The sequence below is a fragment of the Brienomyrus brachyistius genome, chromosome 20, assembly GCF_023856365.1.
Source record: "Brienomyrus brachyistius isolate T26 chromosome 20, BBRACH_0.4, whole genome shotgun sequence".
Lineage (NCBI taxonomy): Eukaryota > Metazoa > Chordata > Actinopteri > Osteoglossiformes > Mormyridae > Brienomyrus > Brienomyrus brachyistius.
The window spans coordinates 7,513,394-7,525,699 of record NC_064552.1 but is presented as its reverse complement, the minus strand read 5'-3'; the positions used below and the strand labels follow the sequence as shown (position 1 = coordinate 7,525,699).

Sequence of the window (12,306 nt, the reverse complement as noted above, 5' to 3'; positions counted from 1 at the left end):
GGGCAGCCTAACACACTCACACACCATTTACTCACACATAACAAGTCCAATTAGCCTCAGCATGTTTTTGGACTGTGGGAGGAAACCCCACGACGACATGAGGATAACATGCAAACTCCACACACATGGGACCCAGGCGGAGACTCGAACCCGGGTCCCAGAGGTGTGCGGCAACAGTGCTAACAAGAACGTACATTTTATATTCTGAATTGGGCAATATTACCTAGATGTTATATATCCAAGCCCTGACATGTAATCATACAATCTAAATATAACAAAAATTAAACAAAAGGATCCACGAACATTAAAGTGCATTCATGAAATTAAATTATAATACATTTAAGAACAAAAAAAACAAATAAAACACCGAGCTGTTAGAAAAAAAACACAAAGGAAATTAAAGACGACATTGGACTTCCAATTAAGACATAGGAAATCTTGTTGAACTGCATGACAGTTGTACCTTTGGTATTAAAAAGATGCGTACTGGAAATCCCACGGACAACTCGAAAAAAAAATAAGTGCAAGCGAAAACATCCGCCCAGCTTATCCAGCTCACTACCTATTACATATACCACGCATATTTATCTATGTGGTAACAAAAACATTTATATGAAGAAAGAAGAAAACACGATGATCATGTGTGACTAGAGGAAAAGTCGTAAATACAGAGTGATTATCAAGGGATAAGCAAAGAAAAGGTGAAGGTCTACAGGGCACAGAGGGACGGTGACTGACACTTGTTTGTTTTTCGTTATTATTAATCGTGACTCTTGAACTGGTAACGTGACTGCTGGGAAGGCTGCCGTGTGCGCGGTGCTGTGGGAACCCGTCTCCCTGACTCCGGCAGTGTCGCTGCTGTCGCTGGCGGACTCGGAGGGCGTATAGCGCGGTGTGGGACTCAGTCAGCCGGCGATCGACAGTATTTATTTAATAAGACAAAGCAGGGAGGGGAGGGGGAACAGCGCTTCCGTCTGGTTTACGCTTGTCCTCCATGGGGACATGTGGCTGTTTGGCTCGACTGTGTTCACCGGAGTATGCGTCGTTAGATCGGGCCGTCCTGCTGAGTTTATGCCCTCCCCCGAGTACTAAGTTTAGTTGACTTATCGTTGGCTAGTCGGCTAGCTAACCAGTTAGCTTAGTGTAGGAGTTCGCAGGCCTTGCAAGCTGCCGGCTCGCATCGATCGGGCGGGGATGCACCTCGCTGTACGTGGGCTGAACTGATTTACCCACGGATTCCGCTCCCCTATAGAGCCTAAATGTGGGATTCACCCCGAAGTGGGGCTAACTGAGACCGACTGAGAGGTGAGGAGGCGAACTGCGATCTCTGTGGCGTGTTTACTTTGAAAGCGGGGGGTAAACAAGGGCGCGCTGATTTCCGGTTAGCCTGTCACCATGCTAAAGCCCGGGCTGGCTAGCAGACTGGCTAAGTGGCGGCTCCGTTTGCTTTCGTTTTCGCTTAGACGTTTAGTCATTTTTTCCTCGGCCTGTGAGTGTGGAGTCGGGGAAATATAGAAGCTGATCCTTTAATTCTTGTGCTTTGGTAACTGTCACTGGACCAATGGTTTAACCATGAACGCGGTGTATTAACAGGCTGATCGGGCTCGATCGCACCTTTGACTGCTGGCAAATGGAGAGACCACCGTTCAGACAGAGCCAGCAATGCGGAGCCTGGGAGATGAAGGAGAAGCTGGGCACCGGAGGCTTCGGCCACGTCTATCTCTACCAGCACCAGGTGAGGGCTGCCGTCTCCCGGCACCTTTCCTGGTCATTGTGTTAAGAGAAGCGGCTTGTCGGTGTCAGTGATGTCAGTTTAACTGCGGAGTATTTGCTGTGAAGTCTGTAAGGGTTTTGAGGATTGTGAGGAGATGCAACAATTTAACACCTGCTTGATTACACGATAAACACCACTGGAGTCCGTATCCGGTAACTACTACAGAAAGAAGTTCAGATTAACGTTGTAAAACATAACGAAAACTCTAATAATGGGGTTTCAGTCTTTTTCTGTGGCATTGTGATAATGTAGATTTACAGTAAATTCTACATGTTTAATATATAGTTAGAATACTAGTGGAGTAAATCTGAGTACACATTGAGTTTAAAGTTACTTTGGGATAAATTACTAGTTTATACTTGGGAAAAGTGTAACTTGAGGTCTCTTTGGTGTTTGATGTCTGAGGGTTGATGATTGCCTGTAGTGAGAGAAGATGTGGGGATCCTCTTATGTGACCCACAGTGTATAAATGGTGAGCAGCAGGTAGTGGTGTGTGAATCTAGAAAGAACATAACTTTAGTATCTTTGGCCGGCATGGGGCAGACAATGGCACCCAACAAGTAACCTCTTATTTAAGGAGAAAAACCGAGAGCATGAACATGTTTATAAACAGATTTGTTTACACTATGTATATTTTTTCATGCTGACTTGTACCTAATTGTATTTATTTCGTAAAGGAAACCTCGGAAAAAATTGCACTCAAACTTTGTCGCCTTGAGCTGACCCCAAAGAACAAAGAGAGATGGAGCCGTGAAATCCAGATTATGAAAAAGTACGTTTTGGAAAAGATTCTAATTTGGGGTCTTAGGAGGTTACAGATTTACAGATTTCTGGACTCTTTCAATCAGTTTGTCGTTTTATGTCCCTTATCTTTCAATATTCTTCGTGATGCAGGTTAAATCACATCAACGTAGTGACAGCTAGAGATGTGCCGGACGAAATTAAGCACATAGCATTGAATGATCTCCCACTCTTAGCGATGGAATACTGTTCCAGGGGAGATCTCCGAAAGGTAGGGAAGAAAACTACACCAATTAGGCCATTGGTACTGTATGATGGCAGAGTCACTTGTTGGGAAAGTACCCTTGTTTCAATCAGCCATTCTTGTTTTTGTCATGGCTCTAGCTGCTGAGCAAACCGGAAAACTGCTGTGGACTGAAAGAGAGTGAAGTGCTATCCTTACTCATCGACGTCGGTACAGTGCTGAAAATACACCGTCGTATGGATGAAATTTGTCTAGCTGTCGTGTATTTGTTTCCTTTGGACTATATTTATTGAATGGCTGATGTTCAGTTTAAGATCAGGATATTTTTGCCGGCCGACGTTTCTTTATATAAACATCAGAAGTAGTTCGTGTGCATTTTGTGTTGCAGGGTCGGGGATCCAGTATTTGCATGAAAACAAAATAATACACAGAGACCTTAAACCGGAAAATGTGGTGCTTCAAGAAATTAATGGAAAGGTATTTCTAGTTGAAGAGTCATTGTTTTCCTTTTTTTTGAAGAAGTTATTTTTAGACTCAGTGGGTGTTTATGACAAATTCTTGTTCTTTTTCCACAGTTGGTTCACAAAATAATAGACTTGGGCTATGCCAAAGATCTTGATCAGGGGAGTCTTTGTACGTCTTTTGTGGGAACGCTGCAGTACCTGGTGAGTACACAGCGCTTGTTATTCCCGCCACTGTCTCTGTGTCATTCTCTGGATGTTGCACTGAGAAATTTGGTTAACGCTTTACTTAAAGCACCCATGCATAATGGATTATAGATACCTTTATAATGCATTCATAAACTATGATAAAAATGGCAATAACTATTTATAAAATGGCTTACATTATAGTCATTTTTATTACGCATTACGATTGCTCCATGAAGCTCTCATCTATAATGTACTATAAATACCTAAATAATGCATTGGAATGGCTTATACTAACCTTTATAATGCATTATGAAGGTATCCATATGAAGGTATGTATAATACATTACCATAACTGCTTTAAGTAAAGTTTGTTGGACTTTATAAAAACATGTTATATTTTTTGATTTTGCTTCAGGCTCCCGAGCTGTTTGAGAACAAGCCCTACACAGTGACAGTAGACTATTGGAGCTTTGGCACCATGATCTTCGAATGCAGCTGTGGTTTCCGTCCTTTCCTGCATAACCTGCAGCCTGTGCAGTGGTACGACTGATTTTTTCCAAAAATGGCCGCATAAACAAACCCTGCTTAGGTTTATTTTTCAGTATTTCTTGTGGTGTTACTTTGAAGACCAGCGCCAATTCAATGTTTTTGATTTTGGGGCATGTTGCTGCATAATTTGTACTGTTGTTGACAGCCTCTATAATTTAATTTTATGTTTACTGATTATCTGTGGGGGGGGGTCTCTGATTAGTGACGAAACATCGGATCAGATTGTGTCTGTGGAGTAATTGGTGAAATATCTGATCATCTAACTTGGAAATGTGTTATAGGACCAATAAAGTCCGGAATAAGGGTCCAAAGGACATTATGGCTGTTGAGGACATGAATGGCGAAATTAGGTTTTCTACACAATTGCCCAACCCGAACAACCTTAGTCGGTAAGAATTTTTCATCTTCTTTTTCTTCTTATTTTTTTTTATATTGCTTAGTAAATTTCTCCTCCCAGAACTTAAGTTATAAGGTTGTGGCTCAGTGTCCTTAATCACTCTGCTACCTGCTTCTGTTCAGACGCTAAACAGCATAGCAGTCTTTTCTGTTCTCATTAATCTTCAACATCTAAGGCGATGGTTGTGATTTAAGGACTCTGGTGGAGCATCTGGAAACGCTGCTTCAACTAATGCTCAAGTGGGACCCTGTTCAGCGGGGTGGAGGGATTCACCCAGAAACCAAACAGCCCCTGTGCTTCGCTGTTCTGGATCAGATACTGACCATGAAGGTCAGTCAGAGCGACGGCTGTTCTAGCTCCCCAGACATAGACTTATTAGAATAAAAAAAACAAAAACAAAAGAGAAACCCCTCTTCTTCCCCCTGGTGGTCGCATGTAGGTGGTGCACATACTGAACATGACCTCGGCCCAGATCCACTCCTTCCAGCTGGGGCCTGATGAGGGGCTCCACGTTCTCCAGCAGCGCATCGAAGCGGAGACGAAGATCGAACATCTCAACCAAGAGCTCCTACAGGAGACGGGGGTTTCCCTAGACCCCAGGAAGCCTGCAGCTCAGTGTGTCCTGGATGGAGTGGTAGGACCTTCCTGTTTGCTCACATCCCAATATGTATGACTGTATGATACAGCCCTGTGATGTCCTATAAGCTAATTATGCTGGTCTTTCCTTAGGTGGTGTGTAGCACAGTGGTTTAGCGAGATAAACTTGTCATTAACTATTTCTCAATTTTTTTGCACAGAGGGGGTGGGACAGTTACATCGTATATTTATTTGATAAGAGCCTGACAAAATATTCGGGTCCCTTGAGCCCCCGGCCACTTTCCGAGAACGTCAACTTCATAGGTGAGCAGTTGCTCGGTGTGGTCTTGCTATTCTGGGCATACACAGCTGCCCACGTTCCTCTTCATCAGCACTCGTGGCTCTGTTTCAGGTAGCTGTAGTGTTTGTGATTTTTCTTTTTTTCTCCAGTGAGAGAGCCCAAGACCCAACTGCCTCTGACCACTCTGAAGAAAGTTTGGGGGGAGGCAGTGAGCTACGTCTGTGGATTGAAGGAGGATTATAGCAGGCTGTTCCAGGGTCAGAGAGCGGCAATGTGCGTAACGTTTTGGATTGTTGAGATGCCAATAGCGATAAATAAAAAACATGAGCAATGACGTAGTGGTGCTTAAGGGGTAATTATGGTGTCCCTGTATCGCAGTATTTATTTTGTCCCTGTATCTAACTGTTTATTTCCCAGACACATATATAAATATTTTTTCCTTCTCTTCTCTGTCTCTGTAGGCTGAGTCTCCTCAGATTCAACACCAACCTCACCAGACAGAAGAACATAATGTTCGCGGTTTCTCAGCAGTTAAAAGCTAAGCTAGATTTCTTCAAGAGCAGTATTCAGTTTGACTTGGAGAAGTACAGCGATCAGATGCATTATGGGATATGTGAGTTTGTCATTCTGTAACCCCTGGCTTTCAGTCTAATTGCAGTGTGGTCGTTGGAAAATGATCAAAGTAGTAATTGTGCACCTCTGTTCTCAGCATTGTGCAAACAATTGATTAGTGTAAAACATTAACTTCAACAGAGATCTGTAGGCTTCTGTTCAAGTTTTAACTTTAGATACTGATAAGTATAGTTTTCTGGAATGATGAGTATATCATTGAATAATAATGATTTATTTCTGAATGGTAGTTCTGTTACACATTGACCAATCCTCAGAAATTAGGATCAATGTCTTCATTGAACTCGTAGATTTTATGCGCTTTCAGTATGACTTGAAGGTGATTTTGCTTATAAAATGCCTGCCGCTGTCCCTTTAAAAGCTTCTGAGAAGATGCTGAAGGCCTGGCAGGAGAATGAGGAGAAGGCAGCTGCCTTCGCACAGGTACTAACCCCGCTTCCAATTCCTACCAGAAACGGTCTCACATCCAAGAAGCTCCTCCTTGCCCTGAAGCCGAGTTACTTTGCAGTGTTCAAAAGATAAACAACACAAAAATCATTTTTACCCGTCATTGATTACCAACAAAACAAAATCCAAGCCTTTTTGAAGGTTAGAAACACAGAGTTTTTCAACGTGGAATGGATTGTGCTGGTAAATATTTATGTATCTACCTGGATAATATTTGTTAAGGACTATACTGGACACTTTGATCCTGTCGTTAACTGCTGGTTTGGTTACTCATTTTGTTAATCTGGTGATGTCCTTTGATGTTCTATACCATTGTGCCAAATCACTTATGATCAGTCCTTATCAAACCATTGAATAGTTTGGTTATTTTGTCTTGTCTGTACACAGGGTTACTTATAGAGACACTGGTTACTTATAGAATGCTTCTCTAATTAATCATCATCTAACGAAAACTTAAACTCTCCATGTCAAAATCCTGCACAATAGTTTACCACCTTTCCTTTCACGCTACCACTGTAGAAGACTTTTCATTCTGATGGTTTGTTGTATTACTCAGCTTGACTTTTACCATGTTGCATATATTTTAGCTAAACGTCCTTCTGGATTTTCTTAAGTTGTTTTTTTTATTTGACCTAACTTGGTAAACAAATTGAAAAATTCAGTTTCAAGCATAAGGAGTTTTCTTTGTAACGTAATAAATATTCGTAAATTAGCATTTACACTTTGGTGGCTTTGCAAGCAAATTTTGAGCTGTTGTATACTGGTGTTACTTTAAAACCTTTTCAACTTGCATTTAGCGGCTTTATTTGGATGCAGGCCTTTGACTGGTTTGCTTGTGTTTCACTTGAAGGTCGCGGAGGTTAACCACCTGGAAGAGGAAATCATGGCCCTGCACTCGGAAATCGTGGAACTGCAGAGAAGCCCGTATGCACGTCGCCAGGGAGAAGTCATGGAGCAGCTGTGCGTGAACCCGTCCTTCACCATGATTCTGCACAGAGCATCTTGAGTAGTGTTTCATTTTGCAAAGTTCTTCAGCCGTCTGATGGATCTGACCTTCTGTCCTTGCAGTGAGGAAAAGGCGATAGACCTCTACAAGCAGCTGAAGATGAGGTGCAGAAGTAAGAACCCTTTGTTTACACACTGCAGCATCTTGTAAACCTCATGATAATCCCTTAAATCTCCCAGCACACCGTACTCATTTGTACCATTACCTAGACATGTATAAGGACAGCGGAGCAGCAGAAATCTAGGCTGGTACCTTTTAAAGGAATAAAAGGATCCGTTGTTACTCACTAATGGTAACTAGCAAAGCTTCAGTATGTCACTATTGACATTGCATTGATATTGCAGGCTTATTCTCTGGAAAAAGATATCTTTGTGAGTTGTATCCATGTTTGTGACGATTCTTCCTAGTGCCTGATCCACAGCATGGTTACAGTGACAGCGAGGAAATGGTGAAGACTATCGTTCAGACAGTCAAAAGTCAAGACCAGGTTCTGAGAGATCTTTACGCACACCTAAGGTATAAATTACCCACTGTCAAACAAATTGCGGAATAGTTATAACTGACAACGATCATTTTATTCATTTACTTTGTTGGACAGCAGTGCTTGCAGCTGTTCTAATGATCACTGTAATGAATTTCACCTTTAAGATTTTTACCACTGGAATCCAGCTCCAGTAGTGACCCTTTGGCGGTCGTTGTCTTTGTTTTGGACGCTGTTTGTCATTTACTTCTGTGGGCACCCAGAAAAAAGTTATTTTTTATATTTGTTTAGAGTCAGAGAGACACACGGCTGCCTGTGGTTTCAGAGTCATTGAGTTCGTCTGGGTTTGTTTGACTTTAGAAAAGACACCCCATTTCCACATTGTTGCAACCGCTGCAGTTAACATGTAGCGATCTCCCACACAGCAAAATCTTACTCAGCAAGAAGAAGATTATCGACCTGTTCCCAAGGATTGAAAAGTCACTGGATAACATTAAGGAAACTGACGCCACTGTGATGCAGATGCAGATCAAAAGACAGAGAGAGTTTTGGCATCTGCTGAAAATTGCCTGTGTGAGTAGATTTAATTATTTTCCCTGAAAACCTTACCGAGGATAACAGCAACAAAATCAGTTCTAGGTTTGTCATGTGATCGCAGGCTTTGAAGTCCACGGTAATTTGATAGAACACTGGATGTGTTGTTTCACTAATAATTATTTTTTAAATGTCCTCTTAGGCCCAGAATTCTACCCGGAGTTCAATAACTCACAGTCCAGAGGTGTCGAACTCACCCCAAGTTTCGGGATGGAGTAGGCAACCTGCCAGTACTCCGCATCCGCTTACATCCTTACCTGGACCAAACGACGGGTAAGCAGATGCACCGATCTGGATATTTAGACAGCTGAGAAGTCCATTGCACGACAGGCTCTCGAATAAGGAAGTAGGGGATAAACCACGATGAGGTGTGTGGTTATACGAAAATAATCGATGATAACTGTAATGCAGCCTGACACATAACTGGGCCGCTAACCCAGTTGGAGTTGATTTTTTTCGGTTAACTGCATACCTCAAAGTACTTTATCCCGCTAATACCACGGCTAGTGAACGAAAAATAATAATGAAACAAACCAGTCATGGTTAGTATTTCAGTTACAATTTAATAATGTTCCGGTGTGCTTATAAAAATGACGTCCCTGTAAGGATAGAACATCCGGTCCAAGCCTCTCATTGGAAGCGGCAGTTACCATAGAAACCAACAGAAAGACACTTGCGTTTTTATAATCCAAGGAGAATTATATTAACTGCTTATTTATGAGAAAAGTCACACAGGTTTTTATAATAAAAAGTTTAATAAAACATTAAAATGCTGTAATATAGGGCCTTTATTAGGGTGCCGGAACTGTGCGGTTACACGAAAATAATCAACACCCATGTGACATCTCCAGACCAATAAGAGAATAGTATTTACCAAAGCCATGGTACAAGTTGCTGGATTATGGATCATTTTTGATATAATGATTGTTGGCCATTGTGCAAATAAAACAACTCTTATTTCATCCAGTGATTCAGTTCCTCAGTTACTGGCAGAAAACCAGAAGTACCTGAACCAGCTAACCAGTTTAATGCAGGAAACCAGTGAGGAACAATCAAAAAGCATGGTGGTGAGTTGAACTGTCTACATCTATTCATAGACCATTTGACAAAACTCGTTTCGTGAGGATAGAACTGGATATTTCTTTGGTCGCTATATTCAGACGACCGTTTCAGTTGTTTAGTTCTGGTTTGTGATTTTTTTTTTTTCGTTTCTCAGACACTGTTTTTATCCCCTCCCCTGCAGGATCAAGACTGGAGCTGGGTTAAATATGAATCATTGACTGTACAGCTACAGCCCTTATGAACACGCATACATTCAGTAGACAGGTGTCCAGTTTCTTTGCCTGCTCATCTGGTAACACTAAAGGGTTTTGTTGTGAAGACTGGTTACCGCATTTGCTGAAGATTTTCAGATAGTATTTATTTCTTTGAACATAGGTGTCTCTCCAGTTTTGCAGTGGTTTTATATAAAAGATCATTCTTTTTTTTTTTCCTGTGTCCATGGCGTTTTGTCAGAATACTCTAAAGCGAATAGTATTCGGTCACTCTGTAATCTGAGCACTTGGTGTATTTTGATTCAGTAAAACAAAACCGCAATGAAGGACAATATTATTATAACTGTATTATTATTATTATTATTATAATTGTTGTTGTTATTCCTGTTGTGTTGCTGTTATTTTTCGGCCCATTTACAGCTAAATTCAAACTGCACTTTAATGCCTTTGTATATCCCTCTGAGGTCTCTCTTGTGACCAAAATTAGCTTATGGGGTTTATACCCCTGACAAATGTCCCCTTCTTTGATATTGTTGGTTTTGGCTAGAGGAGGCATCAAGGTGGGCTTTTACTCATTCTCTCTCTCTCTCTTTTTTTTCTTTACACCACTAGTAAAAGAAAATATAGACGTAAAATGACTGATCTAAAATTACATTTTGGTTTTCTTTATTTTGTTGATCCTCTTAGTGTTATTGGTCCTCATAAATTCTTTATCTTAATTTGGAAAATGGATAGGTGCCTCATCTGCAGTTTGAATAAAGTAATCTGCTTGTTAAATAGTATCTGGTTGTAAACTACAGCCAACGAGAGAGAAGAAATAAGTAATTGCTTAAACTACCTATAATCTCAGTAAATTTAATTTTATGCCACCAAAGTGCAATGTATGACATTCTTAGTATTTAAGACTACCGTATTGAATTCAATTTTAGCGTATTCTGGTCTGGAATATACATATATGTATTAATAATTGTTGTATAATTCTAATGAATGTACAGGGTATACAATAAAGTTCCATGTTCTGCAGTATTCACATCTTTTATGTAAATTATTTCACTGCTAAATGGGTCATTAGGTCTGTTTTTGTTCACAGATCACTGTTGTGGTTTTTTCCTTCCCTGCCAATCAGGAGTCAGGAGCCGCTTGTGTAGATCTTCAGATTCAGTCTTTATTGCAACAATGAAGTTACAACCAAGGCCGGACACTTAAAGTGTGTCCGATACTGTTTTACGCCGATTTTTATACATTATCTTATTGTGTAACAATATCTCGTCACTTAAGCATCATCATTCCCTCAACCACTCACCATCGTTGTTTTCTCCCTTGGTCCACACCCCTAGATGATAAGTTTGTCAATCATCGATTTTACAGTTTGGTGCCTCGGCTGAACATAATGTTGGCGTGACCATATTTACTCGTTTTTTTTTTTCAATACCCAGCTGTGAACTTTTTCCCTTCCTTCAGTAGCAAACCTTAGCAGCGCCTGCTTGTTGCACATTGTTTAACTAGAGGGTTAATAATATATTTGTCCTTCAACATAGTGATAAGCTGCAGCACCAATAAAGTAAATATTCATGCATCAAAGGCTAACAAAATAGCTAACAGATACTGAAAGTTCTAAGCCAGCACAAGGTGCTAATTCATACTTGTTTTTCGTCACATTGTGCACAGCAGTAATTGGTCTGCATTCTCTAAAGATTACAAGGTCACTCTACATGGTTTACATCAGCTTCTTAATACAGTTCTAATGATTAAGTGCTAAATAATATTCCATATCACGACATTTTGATGAGTAAAATATGCATATTATTGCCGATACTGTATCTCCTAAGACAGGGTGCTGAAAAAGAATGGAATGTTTAAAAAGACCTAAGTTATAAATTATAACAAGGTATGACAGTAATGTTTGTCTTGACTGGGGGTTGAAGTTTTCTTCCCTACCTTGTAAACAGATGCCAGATGTATGACACATGGGGACAAAAAGCGACAAAACATAACTGAACCACCTAATGTGCAAAACTTGCCCACTGGATCAGGATCACGGATTTTAATGTCATGGTTACGCAGTTCCAAGTGTTTCGGGAGAACCTTCTGGTAATGCACACAAGAATGTGCGTGTAAAGAAATGTGAAAAAGTACCTCAGTAACATGTGTGCTTGCAGATGTGCATGCAAATGTGCATGCAAACGTGCATGCAAATGTGCATGCAAACACACACACACACACACACACACACGCACACACACACACACTAGGTGCCTACATTTGTGTGGGGACTTTCCATACCCCTAATCCCAACAATAACAGCCTTGACCCAAACTATAAGTAACCAAACTAAATACAAGACTTTTGGCTTTAATGGTTATTTGGTTGCATTCACAGGGACTGGTGACTGGTTTTACCATATCATGTGGACATACCATAATATGGTACTCTATAAATACATTTTGTCGAACATATATATGCCCCCCCCCCACACACACACACAAACACAAACAACCGTTTGAAGATTGAATATTTTTCTTAATAGCCTAGGAAATTCCTTAAACGTTCTCCTTCTTTTCTTACATAAGTACAATTGCTGTTTGTCACTGAAAATCTTGTTGGGGCGAGTAAAAGAGAGAGACCATAGACAACTTTACATG

The 12,306-nt window shown here is 40.8% G+C and overlaps 1 protein-coding gene across 2 annotated transcripts; it reads left to right on the top strand.

The window, feature by feature from the left end:
- The first annotated feature begins 544 nt into the window (after positions 1-544).
- Positions 545-10,690, top strand: chuk (component of inhibitor of nuclear factor kappa B kinase complex). Of its 2 annotated transcripts, none has more exons than XM_048987605.1 (22): positions 545-701; positions 1,594-1,735; positions 2,452-2,546; positions 2,669-2,786; positions 2,900-2,969; positions 3,148-3,236; positions 3,335-3,424; positions 3,825-3,949; positions 4,240-4,347; positions 4,550-4,685; positions 4,795-4,989; positions 5,153-5,255; positions 5,382-5,505; positions 5,694-5,845; positions 6,224-6,285; positions 7,160-7,269; positions 7,378-7,427; positions 7,723-7,831; positions 8,222-8,369; positions 8,533-8,663; positions 9,358-9,457; positions 9,634-10,690. In XM_048987605.1, exons 2-22 carry the CDS (start codon positions 1,631-1,633, stop codon positions 9,691-9,693), a joined length of 2,280 nt encoding a protein of 759 aa, XP_048843562.1. In that variant the 5' UTR covers positions 545-701; positions 1,594-1,630; the 3' UTR covers positions 9,694-10,690. The 2 variants fall into 2 exon arrangements, with proteins under 2 accessions (XP_048843562.1, XP_048843561.1); XM_048987604.1 differs by lacking the exon at positions 545-701 and adding an exon at positions 758-1,305.
- Positions 10,691-12,306: the final 1,616 nt, after the last annotated feature.